We start from the raw sequence: 22,277 nt of genomic DNA, 5'->3' as shown, positions 1-22,277 counted from the left end.
ATGGCATCGCCATATTTACTTTGGCTACTTTTTTGCACCAAGGAAAGCAAAAATATCTAAAACCGAGAATGTTCCACTGCAGTATGAATTAAGGGGATGCTGGTTAAACAATGTCAGCTGACGTGTTCACATGTGAGCTGATTCAAGATTAGTTGAATAAAAAGGTACAAAACTGAAGTGCTATACAAAGCAGTGAGTGCACAGAGTAAAATAGTAACTATTTGTATGCAATGATATATTCATATGATGTATTGTGACAATGACACTCAGTGACAGTGAGAAAAAAGTTCACATCAGGCAGCCAATCTGACAGTAACACAATTTTTAAAGTAATTGCAACACATCTTAGAGGTTGACAGATAATAATTCAAACGGAGGTAAAATTTGTTATTTGAGTTATGCTTGAGAGAGAGAGAGAGAGAGAGAGTGCAGTACGGGTGATTTTTTTAAAGTCTGTGCAAGGGAACAAACGTGCTTGGAATCTGTGAGTATTATTTTAAGGATGCTGTGTAGGTAGATTTTTGTAGGAAAAAATCTTCAAAGACAGGCAACTGTTTATTTTTGGACACACAGTGCACAGCAATCACGTAGGTGTGAAGATGGTGTGCATATAGATTTACACAGACACACATATCCTTGCACAAACAATAGTGTAGTGACCAATCATTTGTAAACAACTGTACACATCACCTGAACACAGACACACACGCAAACATAATGTTCCACTGCAGGCACAGATAAGTACCTCAGTATTTGTAAGACTGTTTGACAGTCCTCACAGAGTCCGCCTCTTGTCTTGTTCGGTTTAAAGATCTTCACATCCAGATACGGCAGAAAACAAAAATGTTTTGACATTTTTGTGAGTTTTTTTATAAAAAATTTTGATTTTAATCCTGAACATTATAAAATAATTGAAATGAAACATGTAACTTCTGGTGGGAAGACAATGCTATTGTCACCACCAAAAAATATCATAGATTAATATTGGAACAACATATTTTATAAAATCCTTTCAACAATACATATCATCCCATTGTTTTCAATAGGGTGGGTGATCCCACATATGAGGAATTGGGGGGGGGGGGGGGGGGGGGGTGAAAGGGTTCACAGCAGAGCTTGCATAGATCGGGAAGTTTTGAGTAACTACCAACAGGTACAAAGTTCATAATAAATACTTACCTTTTAGTTTTTAAACTGTTGGTATCTGCTGTGATAAGTTTTTTGCCAGAAGCTGATTTTGTTCGTTTTCTGTGTGCGTTGCTATTTGTGCTATAACTATTACTACTGCTACAACTTTGCATTGTTTTATGGCCTGACGTACTATCTTCCGCACTTCGCCTGACGACGCTGGTCTTGGGCCTCTGGCTACCGATCTGCTGTGAAAACTGCAAGACAGAATGTGTCAACCATGAGAATCAAAGAGGTCGCTAGATAACAGTTGCAAAAAGTTCACACACAGTTTGCCTTGACAGGGAGTCTGAAAGTGAGAACAGCTGCCATTATTTCAAAAAAAAATTTGTTGCGACAGTGACCTTTGACCTACCTTTTTGTTGATCACACAGATAACGTCTTGCATAGGTAAGAAAACTCCATGGTTACGATGACACCAAAAGTAGCGTTTGCCATTAAAGAAGCCATCATGGCGGCCAACTGAAAGACAGAAGTAAAATATGTGATTTAAGTCACAGGAATATTGTTAACCTATCATCCTAACTTTATTCCTTGCATTGGACAAGACAAACAGGATGGGAGTGATCATATCACTTTTGATTCTACAGCCATTTAAAATACAGTGGAAGGAGCCATAGCTATTGTATTGGCGTTAACTCGGTACATTCCATTCCTGCAGAAGGGGATATCAGCATGTCAACAATATTCCCTGAATTAAAGTCTTAACCCTTTGAGTGATGTAATTTTCCCACCAAAATTATAGTGCAACATTTTTCAAATTTTTATAATTTATCTGTAGTTTTTTTTTGTAATTTTGGAACAAATGGACATCGTATTTCATTGGCTACAATGTTTTAGCAAAATTCCAGCAAAAATCTGAAAAAATTGACCGTAGTATATTTTGTGAAGGTGACAAAAATTTACTTTGGCGCTCAAAGGGTTAAATAAAATAACATAGTACGAGTTCTACCATATTTTTGTCCAATGAAGAAATCTGCCCAATGGAATGAGGCTGTTTCATGTGAAAAACAGGGGTTTCAAGGCAACTTTTAGGAGGGACTTTAGGTGCTCACCTGCAGCTTCAAGCTGTAACCCTACATAAACAACATGTGTAGAGCCTACATTGTCCAAGTGACCGATATATCTTACATATCCTGTCCGTTCTCCTCTCACAACAACGTGATCATCCACTTCTATTGGTTGTCTGTAAGTGTCAAGAAAAACACAAGATTACTCAACAATATTCACAAGTGTATCTCTCGAAGGCTTTCAAAAACTAATATATAAATCAGAAAATATAGTGAAAGTAAGCTAAAGCCCAATAAATACCGATACATAGTATACCTCTATAGGATAATTACTCCATATTTGGACACAGTCTTCTGAGATGCCACCAATCATGTGGCATGTTCATGTACACCTATAGAGGGCGCACTACTACCTGTTATACAGCCATTTCTGTCGACTCGCTTTGTTGGGCAACTCATAAATTTCAGTGCCTTCAACATTCTAAGTAGTCTTGTTTCGTTTGTCTTTTTGAATTTGTCCTACATGGATGTAGCACATTTGTTTTCAGGCAACATGTCAATTTTAAGCATGCCAACACAAACCAAGAATACTTACATTAACACTTTTTGTAAATCAATGCTTAAAGGTTTGACAATTCAAATTTTACCAAGTTGTTTCTATAAATTACGCTCTATTTAAGTTGTGTTGATTTTATTTCTCTGGTCATTTAAACAAAAGGAATATTCCTCAGTGTTTGTTGAGAAATCAACGTGTGGTTTGAACCAATTAAAACAGGGCACTGGACAAAATCATTTCTTTGAGCAGACAAAGGATTTCTGCTGTGTCATCTAAGTGAAGTGTGCCCTGCAGAAAATGTCCCCGTGAGCAAACACTAAAGAGTACTGGAAGAAGAAACCACGAAAGTGAATTCTACATCAGCGGTATTTACCATTCACTCGAGAGACAGATTGACAGGTATTTGAACGGTCTAATTACACCAAGAAGCTATCAGCATGACAGGTCAGCATGACAGGGATGAAGAGTGACGTACCACCCCTCTTTTGTCCAACTGCATTTGATTTGAACATTTTCGTACTTGAGAGAGAAGGTGATTGACCTGCCAAGAATGTCTAATGCCCTGTGTCAATATTTTCACTCATTAGGTCAAGATAAGAACATTACGCTGAATGTAGACGTTTTAAAAGCTGTCTTTACTGAGAGTGGATACTTTAATTGTACCCTTGTGGTGAGTAAATCACACAAATATTTGTGTTCCATAATTGATGATCGATCTGCAAACAGCTTTTGGTGGGTTTTTTTTCTGATTCTTCTTTTCGTTCTCTGGTTTCTGTAACTCTTCAAAGTTTTTCTTTCTTTTAAAAGTTTAAAAGCAACAACATTGTGTTATTGTTTACAGATCCACTCATCCCATTGAAAATAACAAGAATTCCACCGTAGAAAAGAGTTCATTAAAATTCCAACCTTCCCATAATTCCTTTGGGTTTCTAACGTTTTTTTTCTGGCGGGACGGTTTTTGTGAACTCCTTGCTATCATGATTTCACTCTCATTTTGCTAGTCAGTCAGCCTGTACATTTTAAAATTTTCATGAATTTTGGCTGCTTTTTCGTTCTCTTAGTATTTTAGTAATTATATTCTCTCTCTCTCTCTCTCTCTCTCTCTCTCTCTCTCTCTCTATCTCTCTCTAATCACAAACAAACACACAGATACACAGACACAAACAGACACAAACACACTGGTTATCAATACGCCCCATGTGGCAGACATAGTCTCAATCCCCTCTTCAGATATTTTGCCCAAAAAAAAGGCTTCCTAGGTTATTATTGGTGTAATGACATGGTCCTATTTGGGACATGATATACGTCATAAAGGTTGCAAATAGTTCTCTTATATTTTCCAACCGTAACGGGGAAAAAACACCTACCCTGCAGATAAATTATACATATGGTGTCTGTCATACTCACCTTCTATGATTCATAACAGCATTTCTTTCCATCAACACCTGCAGTGGTACTCGTTTCAAGCCGTTATTATTTTCTAAGGAATAGCACATGGAACATTTACATCCCAGCAGTGGACCCGGCACTGCTAGGGATGTCGAAGTGGAACATACACTCTGCGACCGTGGCACCAGGGGTGGCTTTTTCTTCATGTTCATGCTGTAGAGAGAGAAAAAGAGAGAGACAGAGAGACAGAGAGACAGAGAGAGAGAGAGAGAGAGAGAGAGAGAGAGAGAGACAGAGAGAGAGAAAGAGAGAGCGAGAGAGAGAGAAAATCAGTGCACAAAGTCAATGAAACTAATGAGGGCATTTTAAATTTCGATTTTACAACTGGGCAGTGAAACAGATGTTAAAGCACTTATTATACAAATTAGATACATATTGAGATTTTGAACAAACCAGATTTGTCAAGCACTGATCAAAATGCTATATTTATTAAGTAAACTTAGAAGTGATCACTTCTGTTACAGCATCAGTGGAACTGAAACAATAAATAGGAAACAACTTGATCATAATTTGGCCAATATAAAGAATTTGAACATCATGTCTGTCAAGACTTACTGAATTATTTTCACTATTCACTGCTTGAAGTGACGCTTGCTTAAAATCACCAAACATTTTCCAGATGTTTTCTTCATTTCACACTTACCTATTTATATACGGTAAATTAACTGATTCACACTCTGAGTTTTCGTGGTTACCATGGATACCATGGTTTCCTTGTTCGTCATGCCCCCTGTGACCTTCAACTTCATTTTCAATCTTCACCTCACAGACTCTCGTTCTCTGATAGATTGTAACGAAACAAAAATGATGCATTGAGTGAAAAAAAAACCAGGTTGGTAAATGCAGAATTGTAATGAATTTGACTGAATTGCTCAAACCACAATCCCATGGTGGAGGGGCAACACTCAACCACATTCTTTAAAAGGACATCGCCCTCACACAGTCCAAATGACATTTCCTTTGTATTTTTGTTTTCTGGATATCTGTTGCTCAAATCTATTTTTTTATGTGAACTTTGTTATTTATGACTCTGAACAACTTCGAATTACAATAAATATCTGTATGATATCTGAGATGGTTTAGTTTTTTAACAAATCACTATCAACACCCCAATTTGAAAAAGATAGCATTTTTTCACTACTTACATCTTCCAGCAGTTCCTCCATCGACTGTACTTTGTTTCTGAGTCTCTCAATTTCAGGTCTGACCAACTTCAACTCTTCTTCCAGCTGAACCTTGGCATTATTGGCTATCATGGAAACACAATATAAATATATTTTAACTCTGTTATGGTAGGATGTGCCGCGGGTACCGATATCTAGAATGTCAAACGTTTGACAGTACTTTCTTGGTCAACCACTTGAAGGGGTTCATTTTGTAGCTTATGGTGTACGTAAAGTTTTCTCTGGCTTATTTTTGTAAAAGGCAAAAATTCAATTTTCCCTGATAGAATTAACATAGGGGTGGTGGCCATTTTGAATTTCAAGTATAGGTCAATATTTGGTGATTTGTTTTCCTAGTACCAGATTTTGCAGTGACATCCGATTATTCATTCTTTATTTCACAAGAACGGAATAAAGTTTAGGTGTCCTTACAGAAAGTTCTAGGAAAAGTTTACGTCTTACACTAAAGTACCTTAAATTGAAATTGCGATAAAACCCTACCATTTGCTACAGCAACTCAAGGATCTTCTCAGAGGAAATATGATGCTTTCACTGAATGAGATTTCATGTGACTGTTATACTATTTTGACGTTATACTATTTTGGCCAAAAAGAAGAGTGTGTGAACCATCTAACGCATAGTACTAACCACTTGAATTGCCTGTGGAAACAAGTAAGCTACAGCAGTCAAGTATTATTCTTTCCCCTAACAATGAAATGACTACGGTATTCCACACAACACAGAACTGATGGGGGCAGGTGTGAATTTTCTGAGTTGCCTGTGAGTGTTTTTACCTTCTTGCCACTTCCTCTCCAACTGTTCAATGTCAACCATTGAACACTGCATCTCTTTATCCGACTTCGCAACCGGTCGCATCCTCTTGACAGAATTCGCTTTTTCGTTTACGACTTCTACTGGCAATGAATGGTTCGTATGTGCCACCTGTTTTTGTCAAAAAAAGAATAAGTGAGAAATGAACGTTGAAAAACTGTAAAAGCTGTGTTAAAATGGAATTTTACAAATCAGCATAATTCTGGGGGGTCCAGTTTTTATTAAGGTAGTATGCGCCTCGAGAGTGAAGACTTAATCTTTTGTTCAAACTTTCCTCAATGAAACTTTCAACTATTCTGTCACCAAATCAATAATATCAATATAAAATCAGGAGTCACCATGCAAATTTTGGTGCCAGAGAAACAAATTACATAACATTCACCAATATTCGAAATTCAAAATGGCTGCCATCCCTGTGTTAACTCTAAAGGGAAAAATAAAATTTTTCAATTTTCAAAAAACTAAGCTGGTGGGTATTTTTTCTTACTGCAAGAGCTTTAGAATGAGCCCCCACAAGTAGTAAATTAGAAAAGAATTGTAAATATTTGAGTTTGAATATCTGTCCCCGAGGCACATTCTACCTTTAGTGAAGGAAAGACTAATCGGAAAACTTCATTACTTTCATAATGTGATTTGGGCCAATGTTTTTCAGGTGCACCTAGCAAGCATGAAAAATCCTTTAATTAACTCCATAGCCTAACCTTCACACTCCAACTGAACAGAAAACATGGGGCCCGGGGGCACCGACGTCCTTTGTGCCTCCTTACTGTTTATTATTTGCCATAAATGTGAAATCTGGCAAAAAGTCAAATTGTTTGGACATAAATGAAAGTTAATGTGAAAGTGAATCAAGAATAAGAGATGGAACTCAATAGGATCAACAATATCTAAAACAGGAAACGGTGAACTTATATGATACAGAAGGGGAGAAAATTTAGCCACAAACTATTGTAATATAATGGACAATGGCTAATCTAAACCAAATTACTTAAACTGGATTGTTGGCATTGATTACACATGTATTTATTGTCCATCAAATAGAAAATAAATTTGGGCCATTGACTAAAAAACATTTGCTTGTTACACTCACCACACTTGTACTTAGTATTTGGAGTGTACACCTATCTACAATACAATGATAAAAAGTTTGGACTCTGAAGGTCAACAGTGCATCTTTAATGTATGAGACTAAATAAGCTTACCCCTCAAGTATGTATAGGCCAAAAACAATATTTAATTTTGAATTATGTAGCGCAGGGAAGGACATAGAATATGGTGAAAAGCAAACTAAATATAAAAACTGAATATACAATTATATGGAAATGTTGTTTTACAGTCATGAGTATCTAGTGTGTGCCGAGAGACATATTAAAATTGGACAGTATCATCCTGACCAGAGTTTGTCTGAGTGGTTGTTTCCTTCTGATTTTCTGACATGGTGATAGGTACAAAATATTATGTTATTCACCATAGTTAAGCAACATAGCTTGCATTTTGTTCACAGTAGAACTGAGTTTAACATGTAAGATAACTTTCTCATAAACTGTAAATTCTGGCTTGTGGCAGCTCAAACGTCGCAATACTACATTTTTTGATATGATATGGAGTGACTTGCACACATATGCAATATGCAGTGACAGTCGATATATTCATAGTAAGAGTCTACTACATTCAAGCATAGTGATGTTGACAACTACATGCATGCCAGTGCACGATTTCAAAGTAGCCAGGAGGAAATTCTAATAGTCTTTTAGTGGAAATAGGCCCTATAGGTATTAAACCACAGTGAAACAAACAACATTAGTTATCGTGACCTTGCTAAAGTGCAATCTCGGATCATGTATGATCTGATGATCATGCCAAATTACCATGTCGGATTATGCCGTGATTCTGAAGTGCGCGTAAATCGGTCAACATAAGCACACATAGACTCTCGCCAGTCGCTTGTACTGCTTGGTCTCGCGTAGCTTTCGGTATTTATACAAGCTCGTGCCTTCGGCACTCGACCTTGCGCCTTCGGCGCTCGATCGCCTACGTTGGATTACTACCGCAAGTGACTCCGGATCCGGTCAAAAGAAGGCACGAGGACTGTCGACAGTCCAAAGCACACACTGTCTTCAACAATGATGCTTCGGCGCTCGATCGCCTACGTTGGATTACTACCGCAAGTGACTCCGGATCCGATCAAAAGAAGGCACGAGGACTGTCGACAGTCTAAAGCACACAATGTCTTCAACAATGATGTCAAAATCAATGCACAACTGTCGAAATTACCCAAATAAGCAACAGAAACTTAAAGGTATCGCTGTGTCGAAAGGACAGTACATCAATATAAAACGACGCTAGTTTGTTATGACATGGAGGTAGAAGGACAGAGCGAATTCTCTCGCTCTCACCCAGCTATTACTAACGGGCCGCCGGTGGGATTGCCTCGCTAAAGCCGGTAACGAAGGAGCGTTTCGTGCCAAAAAAATACATGACAGCAACAAAAATACAATCACCGTGAACTTCATATTTACAAAACATCATCAAATAAATGCTAAAAGCTTCAAAACGTCAAAATTCGCACAAGACCGAGAAACAAGACAGCGTCGGTTTGATTTTTCAAAGTCCTTGCCAGGAGCTGGTCCTTGCAAAACAACGCTAACTTGTTATATGCGCATGCGCATATTAAGGAGAGACCCATTTGATTTCGGGGGGGGGGGTATGCAGGAAGTGGGTATGGGAACTTTTTTTGTCAGAGAGACAGCATTTTTTAATTTCAACTGTCACACCTGCATCAATTTTTTTATCAAATGGAGTAGCAGTGCAATTTTTCAAATTTAAGCCAGTGTTTCACATATCACAGGATGGTTTTATATATTCATTTTACATTCCAACGAATGAAAACAAAATGGAAAGTCTAGTATATATACAACTTTAAATTATAGAACACTTTTTTGGCAAATCAACAGTGATCAGTACTATACCTGCTTTTCTTTATAACAGTCAATTCCTTTTAAGTTCTCAGGGGAGATGTTATCTTTGTGGTCAGAGAAAACAAGGCTCACACATTGTATTTCATTATATTTGTTGTTCCTCAATTTTTCTTTGACAACTTGTAATCTTTCTAACATATTTTATGTTGAGAGAATAATATATTGGTTTTTACACTAGTTTATTGACTCCTGTCTTGTTTTTCAATTTTCACAATGTACAGAAGTCAAATAGTCCCATCTAGATATTGCCTGTACCATTGAGATATTGCAACAGAAATCCAGAAATATGATTTCTTGGGTCAGAAAAGGGAAGGAAAACATCGAGTGCACTGAGGTGTAAAGTAGTGAATGCTTATATCATAAGTGCTGGGAAAAAAAACCACATGAGAATTGCTTGTGGTAAAAACATTTGCGCTGCCTATGGCAGCATGCTAGCAAAGAACACATGAGAATGAATTTCCAAAATTTTGCTCATTTCAACTGCATTATGACAATTCCTTTTTTATTTATTTCTGTCTGTTATGAGAATTTTTTTTCTCAAGCCATTACAGGCTTATTTTTTCTTTTATTTCACCTGGTGACATTTTTTTTCTCAAAATCCTCCATACCCCCCCCACAAATCAAATGGTTCTCCCCTAAGTGAGTCCTGACCTATGCGGGCCAGTGGATTACTTCCTCAGTAGAACTGATATGCCTGCCGGTACCATCATTCTTCAGTCGATCAAAGGCGCCTTTCGTACCAAAAAATACACGACAGCCGCAAAAGTGCATCACTGTCAACGTCATAACTATAGAATATATTGAAATGCACAGTGAAACGTTCAAAAAGTAAAAAATGTGCCCACACCGAGAAACAAGATGGCGTCCGATTCGATTCTCAACTCAGATTTTGTCCTAGAGTTGTGCGCATGCGCAGACGGTAGCTTTAACGAAAGCGAGTCAAAATCAAGTAAATATAAAATAAAAATGGATAAAAATATTGTTTAAAAATAATACAAGGCATGTATCACCAATTTTGAACATTTCTGACGGCATTTCAACTATACGAACACCCATGCCAAATATCACAATAATCAAATCAGTGGTTTTGAGGAAAAATTGAAAATAGTGGTTTTCACAAAAAAGCTAAAAAAGTGACTTTAAAATGATTCAATCAAAAAAAGAAAAAAGACCGTTTGAGATACATGCCAAAGTGACCACCAGACCAAATTTCAGAAAAAGTTACTGAAGCGTTTCTGAGATACCTGCGTCCACAGCATACGGCCCACTGTATGCAACAACAGAGGCCGCGTCATCACATTAGTACTTTGGGCCAAAGGCCCAAAGGACTAAAAATCAATGCAGTTGCTTGTATTACCCAACTGGACAAAAAATCAAAGAACACCCCTCAAAAAACACTCATCATGTTCCTGAACAATTTCACGCCTATTTTGCTCGGTGGCAATTCCTCTTTGTCAGCGACATTTCAGAGATTGCACGACTCATTGCCAGAGAAGGGTGGAATAGTTCTACAAAATGCAGGTCACTCTTTTCATTTCAGAAAGGAAAGTAAAAAAGGAGAAGGAATTAGCTGAGAGTAGTTGATCTTTCTAGTGGTTTCGCTTCACTTTATTTTGATAGTGATGTATTGTTGTGCTGGCTTTTGGAAAGAGAAGCTCTTCACATTTGGTGTTGTGAATAAAAGCATTCCTCTTTCACACACACACTCCTTTAAATTGCCCCTATCCCCCTGCGATGGTAACAGCCTGCTCTTTCAAGTTAGAAAGACACTCAAGACCTAAACATACTTTGAAACGGGAATAAGGAGCAACCATTATTCTTGTCACTTTTTCGTTGCTCCTGTGTGAGCATTGACAGAGCTCTTTGTTAAAGGAAGTATAAGAAGGTTATTGATGTTGCAAACATTACACCTAGGACCCCTCTTGGTCACACTGATTATATGTGAATTAAGGGGCAGGACTCACCAAGAACTACCGGTACATCTCCTTCTCAAAAAATATTTTATCAACCCTTATCTTTTTTTGTGACAAAGTACTAAATTAGCAAATGTGATAAGAGGACATGCATAGTGAGGCTAGTTTATTTTGACCAGCCAGATACAGTACACAGGCTTTGTGCATTGACAGGTTCATATAGTATGCAATCATGCAAATATTTCTTTAGAGTGCAATAACATGTATGCAAATATTTCACATTAACTCTTTGATCAAGCGCCAAAATCAATATTTGTCACCGTTCTAAAATATACTCTTGCAATTTTTTTTCAGATTTTCGCCAAAATTTTGATAAAAAACTGTAGCAAATAAAATATGATGTCTATTTGATCCAAATTATCCAAAAATTTACAGAAAAATCTGCAAAAACTGGTAAAATGTTGTACTGAAATTTTGGTGGAAAAACATTACGGCACTCAAAGGGTTAAACTAGGACCTTGATGAGGTCTCCTGAAAAGCAGCTCTCTTGCTCCCCCTAACCTCCATCAACAAGAATATTCTCCAACAATTTTAATTTTTATACCCCCTTACCAAGGCACAGATTGTACAAAATGAAGCGGCAACATCTCTCATGGTGGAATAGTCCTACAACATTTCAAAGCGGGAGAAATGTTAGCAGTGATCATTACATTTTCAACAGCAAGTCAACTCTTAAAAATAGTATCCACTGGGAAAAGTTACCGGTATACAGGTCAAGTGTTTCTTACTGTAAATAGGTAAATACCTGTGTAGTATTTGGAACTGGAAATAAAAAAGAAATTCATAACCCGTAAGCAAGCAAAATAACCCAGAAAAGTCCATCAAATATTACGTACCCCGTTGATTGTAGGTTGAGGTGTTGTCTTTGGTAAATGATCACTTTGTAGGCTTTCATTTGAACTGCTGGGCCTGGCAAAAGATTTGCTGCTACCCCGTAGCTTTCTGGTTGGGGAAGTCTGGGGGGACTCTTGTGGGGTGCTGTTGGACCTTGGCAACTTTGGTGACGATAAAGATGATGAGCACTGACTACATCTTGAACACGGCCTGTTGAAATCCTGTGAAAAGGAAAACATTGTAAATTTGTAAATTCGTAAATTTTTCATAACAATAATCCCTGAAAATGTAGCTGCATATCTTAAATCAAAGAAATATTAAGATAAAAGACAAAAATATTTGATCGCATCGATGGCATTCTAGGATTTATATTCAAATGAATTCACAAACACGAACATGTAACGTTTAACCTATGACTACGAATATCTACAGTTGTGACCTTCAACGAGCTAATTTTATTCATTTTTTTTTCTTACCTTATTTTGATTCGTTGGGGCTGGCCCCTGATATGAAGTTATTGAGGGTGGGGTGGGACTGGTAGAGGTACTGGTTCTACTACTTCCTAGACTAGCTTGGCGGGGGAAATTCCTGAGACGTTGAAGCTCTTGCTTCTGTTCAATGATTATACCTTCCAGTCTGCGGTAAGAAGAAGACAAGAAAGGAAAAGTTACAAACGTTCACTGACAGGTAAAATCCCGGAGACATTTCCGCTACAAGTACAGTATCTATGTTTGATAGATGAACATCATGTAAAGAGGAAGCTATATTAAATTACTTGCAAACCATGGTCAAGTACTATGGCACAGTTGGTCAGGCAGGACACATGTTTATGGTATATACTGTGCTGGTACCTGCATTACATGGTCATGTCATACTGTACTAATTATTACATGATCATGTCGTACTGTACTAATTATTACATGATCATGTCGTACTGTACTTATTATTACATGATCATGCCATACATGTACTGAACTAATTATTATGCGGTCACATCATGTATTTTATTACTGCTTTTTGTTTTGTCATGTTATTTTGTTTGTTTTAAAAACTTAAGGTATTTCCCTCTATAGGCCTCGCAACCTTTTTTATCTCCTCAAAGGAAACATTTGTGTTGACAAAGTGTAACATACAGTAGGGAAAAGGAGTTCTGCAATATTTTGTACATACTGTAAATGAAAACACACAATTCAAGAAATCAGTGTGTGCCCTGATGCACCTGTGCGGTATGGTAATATTCACGGATAAGATGTTGTCTGTACCATCATGGTACACCTTGCTATGCCATGTACCACAGAGAAAATTCCCCACCGTATGAACTGATTAACCCTTTGAGATCTGTAATTTTTTCCCACCTACACTGAGTCCAACATTTTACCAATTTTAAGAACTTTTCTGTAATTTTTTTGATAATTTTGGACCAAATGGACATAAAATTTTCATTGGCTAAAGATTTTTATCAAAATTGTGGCTAAATTCTGAAAAAAATTGACTGGGTACATTTTATAAAGGCGACAAAAATTTACTTCTGCGCTCAGAGGGTTAAATTAATACAAATAAACAAACTTTGCATATTCATGTGTTCTAGGTCGGCATACAGTTTGGCAGACATAAATTACATAATGTTGTCTGAACAGTTTATGAACAAGCTAACCTCTAAACAAAATTTTTCAAAAATTTAAACAAACCAAAAATGTTAATGAATTAAAACTATTAAACATCTGTCCCTTATCCCTGAACGAGTATCAAAACCCTGTAGCTCAAGTAAAATTCACAAAAGGACAAGTCTCGTTGCCAGGTCTGAAAACCTCACTAGAATCTTCACAGGGTTCATTCACCGAAGCAACACTTATGGTTGAACTCTTGGTAAATTACATAATAGTGCACCAACTAATTCACTTCTTGCTTGTTTCCCCTTTATTACATCTCATTTTCTCTTCTCTTTTCAAACCCTTTTTTATCAGAGCAACATCAGTTAAGCCACAAAGACACAATGTCATGTTTTTCCTTAATTAAAACCAACAATAAGCTCATACAGCAGCTCTGTTTGCTACAACTCTCAGAGTTTTCCCCCCTCTCTCTTTCTTTTTTGTATTGCTTAACCTGTTCACTGCCGAAAAACACTTTGCTTGTCCACTTCTTTGACTCGCAGAAGCCTGAATGGGGCCGCAAACAGAAACTTCAATGGTGCGTAAGGATTTCTTTGTGGGTAGAGTGATCAGATTCCCACCACTTGATCACTTACAGGTATCACGTATCACTCATCTCTGGGGACTATGTTGTTGGCCATTGTGGGTTTCTCTGTTGCCCAGGTGGATGAACAACCTCACCCTACTTTCAAAAGGTCACGCTGACAACCACCTTCAAGGACTCCCTGACATTGTTTTTTCATCCGTCTGTATACCCGATCGTCTATTCAGATACCTGACACAGAAATTTTGGCCAGTCTCACAAAGGATTTATGTACACAGGTGCCCTTAGCAGAGAGGAGTTTCAAAGGCAATGTCAGTCTTTGGACTAAGTTTTCTTCCAAAACGTTTCATTTTATCCGAGCTGTCCACTTAGTCTAGTAACCTATGCTATGTCTGTCAATGAATGGCATATATTTGGTATAAATTTCACTGTGTTAGTTTGAAAATATTGATATACTCTCATGCCACAAGGTCTTCAATTTATGCTGCCCAAAAGTTATTTATCTCTCACACATCAAGTAGAGTACTTTGCAGCTTGACTGGAGTGTAATACAGTGCCCTCTAGAGTTCAAACTTTGAACTAGACACACACTACCGGTATTTAGGCATAACTCCCACAAGCTGATTGCCAATCAGTATCCAGCTTTCTTTCAATAAGTTTACCTTTGATATTTATGAATGGTGACTGACTCAATTTCTCCTGGAAAATGTGCAAGTTTAAAATCTCAGAAATTTGACTTTTTTCCATCGAATCAATTAAAAATTTTTTGCAAGTATCACAAACACAGCACTACATTATCAAGTCCAATGATTTTTTTAAATTCAGAAACAGAATATTTTTAATTTAGGCACAGTCAAAACACAGTTTCCACTATCACAGTAGAAACTGGATATGTTACTAGCAGTAGGCAGCCCACGCAATTTTGATACAGTGATACCACTAAGCCAATCCTCTCAACGATGGTTTACTCAATGTCCCATGGCTGCTTTAGACAAACATACTGGCTACTCAAGTCTCTATTCAAACAAATTTATCATGTTACACCACCATTTTCAAATTGCTGAACAACTGTTTTATTGGTTCAGGGAGACTTAATCGGAACTTGTCAGCCCTCGAGCTTGATGAATTTGTCAAAACAAATGCAATATCTCTTTACAAATTGGATTTTGCCCAACGAGTTTAGCAAACTAACCGGTTTCTCTACCGGTAGAGGGAATATGAGGTAAGGTATACAGATCTCCTCATATCAGGCATAAGGCACCAAAGACCGCTGACATACTGAATAGGAAAGACATGAAAATAATAGCCATCCACTGAAACATGTTGAGATACAGTGTTGAACGTGTGGACGCAGCCTGTAGGATTCAAATTGTTATTGTTGATGAGTGTGTCCTGGGTCATACTAGAATTCAATTTAGCAGTAACAGTGCATTTCACACGTACAGACGTTGAGTTGGCAAGCTAAATATTAGGTGTTTTAATATGCTTTGTGGAGTAGAACAAGAACTTGCAATTGACACACAGAGAAAGCATTTACAAACCAAGAATATCCACAGATTGAAAACTGCAACATTTGAATGACATAGTGGAAACTTTGATAAAAATTTTCATTAATTTTAAATGAATAGTCTGGATGAAAATTCATTTATCAACAACAACACTGGACACTGCACACATACAGGCTGAACTGACAACTATAACACCGAGAATTTCAAAATAATTTTGGTAGGAAAGTTTTCTCAAATATTGAACCAATTTAATAGAAAATACATCAAAAGTTACAGCTCAAGGAGCTTTTAAATCCTATTTGTATATATGCACAGTCTGTCATAACATGTACTTTATATTATAAATGAAGACAAGTGCGGTGATTCATACATCATGTACATAAATATTTGGAGTAGCGATGACACCGCATCGCACCACAGTATGATGTATATGTATCCTGACTCAAAGCGAGACTTTTCTCGCATACGACATTTCAATGGAGTGAAATCAAAAGATCTTGTTGCTATGCAACAGCCCATGAGCAAGAATCTGTCACAGTCATTAATCTAAGTTTGTTTGAAAGGGCAGCCCACGCCGAACCTTCCTTGTCAATTATAAGTCAATCAGATTTGGCTTGGAACCCAATGCCCTTGAAATTTCTGATTGTAAGTAAATTAGATGGCCCCCCTCTCAGCAGACAATAAATGACTAAGGGTTTGACAACTCCTCACTTAGTGAGAGTATTAAGGACATAGTGGTGTATAAAATGGCAATTTGCACATTCCTGGCAACTTCAGTGAAAATACTCAATTATAATGGTGGGTAATGAACTTTTAAATGAACTCTTAAAGAGGCTGAAATTTACAAGGAATGTTAAAGAGAATAGACTATACATGTACATGTATCTATTGACTATAGATCTGATGGAATTTGTATTTTTCCCCCTTTTTTGTCTGTAGTTTTCAACACCACAGTCATTGAAACTACCTAAGGTAGGGGGACTGACGTATTGCAGTCAAGTTTCCACATGTGCCACAACCTGAGATGCAATTTTCCTGGAATATTGCCAGATTTTCCAGAGAGCACGTGTGATGACTGCCCTTGGCCATTGACTTCACTTAGCAGCCAGAATGGCAACCAACATAGGGGCATTCAACACACGCAGCCAACATTTGTGATTTTTTTTATGATTTCAATATTCTTTCCCTCCACTCAAACTAAACCGAAAGACATCAGCCACCGTCTTTGTCCCGAGTTCCTCATAAGTTTGGCTTTATTTAACAACTTACAGGAATGCAAACGAGCTCAGGAATGACATCAAAATGCCTAAGTCTTTTTAGAAAATTTTATCTCTGAGCGAGAGATGGCGTTTTATGGATGACCTTGGTGAGGATATGCCATTCAACTACTCCTAAACAGCCCACATTAGTGAAGTTTATTACAGTATAAAATTATTTGTGTGATCAGGCTGGCAAAGCCTGCCTACATTTGTATTGTGACAAGACTTCTACACGCAATTGGAATTCCCCGACACACCAAAAAAAATAATGTTCAAGCTGTAAAAAAGTTCAGTACAACTTTGAAAATATAGCTTGGTATCTATTTGGTACGTACCGGTACATGATAGAAACGATGAAACTTATTTTAATAGAGTTTCGGTATTTCATTTTTTGGCTCTCAAGGTGGGCTGCCCCTTTTCTGTTTCCGTATAGACATGAAGCAACCTCTTTACAGGAGAGATTTGTTAGGTAATATCAAATCTTTGCCCTAGGAGAAAGTACCTGATTTTATAAAACAATTTTTTTTAACACACAAGGGGTCAATAGGATACAGGTATATATTTGTATTTGTCACTATCCACATACCGGTACAATTGGCCTACCAGAGGGCGATAAACATTTGCTTCATAATCCCCACAGTACTTGTAGGATTCAAATTTGCCGACACACAACACATACAAATACATCTGATGAAATATGTGACTGCAGACCTAAGGGTAGCTGGTTGATTGTTTGCGTCATGTGAAGAGGACAGATCAATGACCTACTGACCCCAGGGGGCAGCATGGTCCGCACACGGAATGTGGTGTCAGGTAATCTATACCTGCCATTTGGGAAAAAACCTGAACCCTCTTCAATCTTTGGACTATGTGAAGATTTTCTCTAACTACTTTAACAGTTGCTGGCAAATATTTCCAATGATGAAGGAGCCAGATTTTTTTTCTCAATCTTTCTGACTGCTGAAGCGTTGCTTTTTTGAAGTTTGCATTTCCAACCTACGCCGGGGAACAGTTGCTGAACAGCCTGACGAACATCAAATGCCAGGACCATCCAAAGATTTGGCATCACCATTTGACATCATCATCTAAACCATAAAACACTATCTGCGTCAGACCTCACGAGGGCATACTTTGACGTTACTATACATGCATAGATATATGTCATTCCATATCAGAGATTATTCATCACAGTTTAGCCTAGCTGTAAGTCCCTATTTAATAGTAAGTTATCGTCCACTTACATGTACATGTACCTTACAATGTCAAAAGATATGTACACTGTATACATTTGTGAAGCAGTTACAAAAAACTGTCACACAGAATTTGTTTTCAACATATAACCTACATGTTATTACGCCCACAAAAGTAAGCCGATACTGATTTCCCAGCTGTCATGATAATACTCAAGATTTCAGTATAGTGTGCAGCTATAAATGTGAAAATTACTCACACACTGAACAGACAGATGTAAAAAACCAAAAAGATTTAAATATGGGTACTTCATATGATTATCATTCTGCTTCATAAACAACAAAAAATGTTCACAGTTTGAAACTACCATCAACTGCAAAAAAACTGACGATAAAAAAGAACTAGTGTCTCAGGGTTTTAAAACATTCAGCTGAATAAACAATAGTTGTACTAACTGGTAAGAGAATGAACAGCACTCAATTATAACTATAAATTTCCTATCATTATGAACTACATGTGCGCATCCAACAAGAAAATTAAATATTGCTTTAATTGTGTTAGTTATTCATGTCCTACAGACTCTACGTCAATCAACCTTCATGGTACTAATACGCACTTACCGCCTTGCTTATCCCCCACCCACATGCATGTACAGATGGCAGTGACCCCCATCCCCCCCACCTGCTCCTTTCAAATGGCCTGATGCCAGTCGTATGTTTGACATTTACGGCGTGGGTTGGAGAAAGTCAGGGTTTACAATCGTAGGCCGCAGCGCTGACGTATCAACTGTACGACTGAGTAGATTTACTGGGCATATAGTTTATGGTAAACTCTGCTCTGGCTTGTTGTTTATGTTGAGGAAAACCTAAAACCTACATAAATCTACTTGATAGAGTCATCACATCGCTGAAGCAGTTTACAAGTCAAGCTTCTTTGCATTCCGTCCTATATATAGTTACTTTGGTATGAGACCAATATCTCTCTCTCTCTCTCTCTCTCTCTCTCTCTCTCTCTCTCTCTCTCTCTACTCTCTCTTTCTTCCCCTCTCTCTCTTTGTCTTTCTCTACCGGATTAATTAAAAAATTCAACTGTGATGTCTATTCTCAGGTCCTTTTTCCGCCTTACATTTAGATATATGGCTTTCCTCTCATCCTTTGCAGCTTTGTTCAATTTTCTACTCTCTGTTTATATAAATTCTTTACATAAACATATCAAAAAGTAATAATATTTTGCAATTTCAACACAAAGCTAAGTAAATAAATGTGACATCTTAATAATATTATTCTGAGAGTTGCTGAAAGCTGCGTAGTTTCCAAACTCATTTTTCTTCATAGTGTACTTTCCAGCCCACTCTGATCATATTTTGTCTGTCTTTCACCGAAAATGATGTGTGAGAATAACTATAAGATTAATCAATCCATTGAAAAATAACACTTTGATGGAAATTGGACAATCAAAATTCCTGATACCTCTACCCCGTCTTTATTAGTCTTAACGTATTCACCCCATTTCCATTTAAACTGGTCTATAATCAGCACTGATAACAATGGGCTTGGGCCAAACCATATGGTGGAGAGGGGATTCAGCTACCTGTGTATGTGCGCTTGCGACTCTTTAAGGCACAATGTGTACAATATACTATTAAATCCCTTGTGAAAACACTGATTTAAAACATCATAAATTTCAGTTTGCAAACTTTGCAGTTATATATAAATCTATTTTGCTTGAAACAATTCAGACCTAACGCTCTTCATCCTGTGTAAAGAGAAGCAAAACTCACAGATCAAAAGATTTGTTCTGGAAGGTGAAGGATTACAAAAATATGGCTGACCAAGACAGACATTATGACAATTAATCTGGCGAGATAATAATTAAATCAAGATTAGAATCAGGGCTGTACAAGGTTGCATTATTTTGGCAGGAGAACGCATTCTCAAAATTCATATAGATCTTCAAGGCTCTACAGGAAGAAAATCCACAAATGTTCGCGTTCAATATTGCATGATTCCCATTCAAAGTTTCAAGTTCTACAGTCAAATTGATACAGAAATGCCTGGCAGAGGACAAGACCACTTCTTCCATTAATATTGGTCTTTCAATCGCTGTTCCTCTTGGTTGAAAGCAACCTCATTGCCAACAAATACCAAACAACCAAACACTCTGCTCTTTTTTGTGTCTCAGAAGTCAATCAATGCCGGATACTTCTCATCCACAGAATCCTTAACCCTAAACAACCAAGCAAGTTCAGACAGACAGCCTAGGTCCCAGAAATCAAAGCTACCTGATTTCTTTTTCATTTCTGAAAGAGTCAGCTAAACAAACTCTCCTTCTGCCGTCTCTGACTGGTGGCAGGAGTGTGTGTATTTGCTTCTGGAAACCCTTAGCAACATTGACATGTCAAGCCATTCTCCTCAACTGGTGTTTGCCTTCATTCACTGGATGCATAAAAAAACCCAGGGCCTTCAACGGTAGCGTTGCATAACAAACCCTTTCAAAGTGTGTGAGGGGGAAAAAAGAGCCCGGGGCCTGAATAACAAGAATGACTCAGAAAGGATCTTCCTTTTGATACAACTTTCAATTTCAGCCCCCTTTTTGATCGTTGAAAGAATCCCGGATGAATGGAATCGCTGGGACAGTCATTACAGATTCTTCTTCCTAATCAAATCTGAAAAGGACTTCTACAGACATTTAGCTATCACCATGACGACATTTCGCTCATCATTTCTACAGTGAATCAGAAGGTACAATTGATGGTGTTAAAACGGCGTGAAGAAAAAAAAACGTTGCGCTTGATTCCCACGTTTTCGTTTGGGTACAGAGAAACAACTGACGACAGTAATGGACATGACTAAACTTGACACAGTCATGACTCTATCCAAAAAAGTAATTCATACCGTATTTCTGACATGTACACCATTTATCCAAGATACACAAATATTTGGGTTTCTGAAGATATTTTTTTAAAGTTCCCTGAGATCTCAATAATATACAAAAGAAAAAAACCAAGTATTTCACTTTTAGACATTTTCTCAAACAGCGACAGGCATGCAGTGCCAACCACCCGATTTCACAAGACCCTACACGTAACACTCATAAATCCTTTAATCCAAAAGAGCTATTTGTTACATTTTCTCAGGCAAAATCCTTTATCATTCAGGAAAGAATGAATAATTCATATCTTACAAAGAAACATTTTACCATCTCTTACATCAATATAATCATCCACTTACAGTTGTAACTTTTCTCAGACAAAAATCATCTAAATTTTTGTCAGAAAGACTTTAACTTCTATTAACCCTTTGAGTGCTGTAATTTTTCCCACCAAAATTTTAGCATTACATTTTCCCAATTTTAGGATTTTTCTGTAATTTTTTTGATACTTTTGGACCAAACGGACACTATATTTCATTGGCAACAGTTTTTTTGTCAAAAATTTAGCAAAAATCTGAAAAAAATTGAGTGGGGTATATTTTATAGAGGCGACAAAAATTGACTTGGCACTCAAAGGGTTAATAACCATATTCCCAATGAAAATATTTTTTAAAGTCTTGTCTGGATGAAGAAACAATTTATGATGATATGTCCATACAAACTTGATGAGCCAACTGTCACCTTATGAATATGACGCTTACACAATTATCTCAATGTGGGAACAGAAATCCTGACTTAGTGAACTGTACTACAAACAAACTTTAAATCTGTTCTCCTTAAAGATCAGGCTGAGGGTGTTAGACCTGATTTCTCAAGAAGAAAGTAACAAAAGGGTGTACACTGAAGTACATTCATACGCAGGGAGTTAATGTCAGGCCCTGCAGTGACCAAACTTTGTCCCAAATTAACTGGCTAGAGGTGAGACTACCTGTACAGGTACTGTACATCCTAGTGTATTAAATAAACAAAACAGAGTTAAGTATTGAAATAGTGGGTATGAGGTCTGGGATCATTGATTATTTTACCTAACCAGACCACTGGATTTTACATATTTAAGACTCAAGCAAACATTAGATATAATTAATTGATAAAAATTGCGTGCTAGAACCCAAAATTACCAACTTTGTCCGATCATTTAGGATCACTGAGTGAACACCACAACTCTGCTTTGGATAACCAAGTGAGGACAATTGATTTTCAATAATACACTATC

At 37.3% G+C, this 22,277-nt stretch overlaps 1 protein-coding gene across 2 annotated transcripts in view; it reads right to left on the bottom strand.

Moving 5' to 3' along the window:
- LOC139143949 (uncharacterized) overlaps positions 1–22,277 on the bottom strand; it is a 62,244-nt gene that overhangs the window by 2,767 nt on the left and 37,200 nt on the right. Inside the window, exons 3-12 of one of the 2 annotated variants that reach the window (XM_070714570.1) lie at positions 12,459–12,618; positions 11,985–12,203; positions 6,161–6,308; positions 5,349–5,452; positions 4,847–4,983; positions 4,162–4,356; positions 2,244–2,374; positions 1,544–1,650; positions 1,180–1,385; positions 746–813 (exon numbers count right to left, since the gene is read on the bottom strand). In XM_070714570.1, the coding sequence (XP_070570671.1) occupies positions 747–813; positions 1,180–1,385; positions 1,544–1,650; positions 2,244–2,374; positions 4,162–4,356; positions 4,847–4,983; positions 5,349–5,452; positions 6,161–6,308; positions 11,985–12,203; positions 12,459–12,618 (1,474 nt within the window). In that variant the 3' untranslated portion in view covers position 746. The remainder of the gene's footprint in view (positions 1–745; positions 814–1,179; positions 1,386–1,543; positions 1,651–2,243; positions 2,375–4,161; positions 4,357–4,846; positions 4,984–5,348; positions 5,453–6,160; positions 6,309–11,984; positions 12,204–12,458; positions 12,619–22,277) is intronic. The other variant, XM_070714571.1, reaches the window with a different exon arrangement.

Source organism: Ptychodera flava, chromosome 11 (genome assembly GCF_041260155.1).
Source record: "Ptychodera flava strain L36383 chromosome 11, AS_Pfla_20210202, whole genome shotgun sequence".
In the NCBI taxonomy this organism is placed as follows: Eukaryota; Metazoa; Hemichordata; class Enteropneusta; family Ptychoderidae; genus Ptychodera; species Ptychodera flava.
The sequence above is the reverse complement of the archived record's forward strand: the minus strand, read 5'-3'. Positions and strand labels throughout refer to the sequence as shown.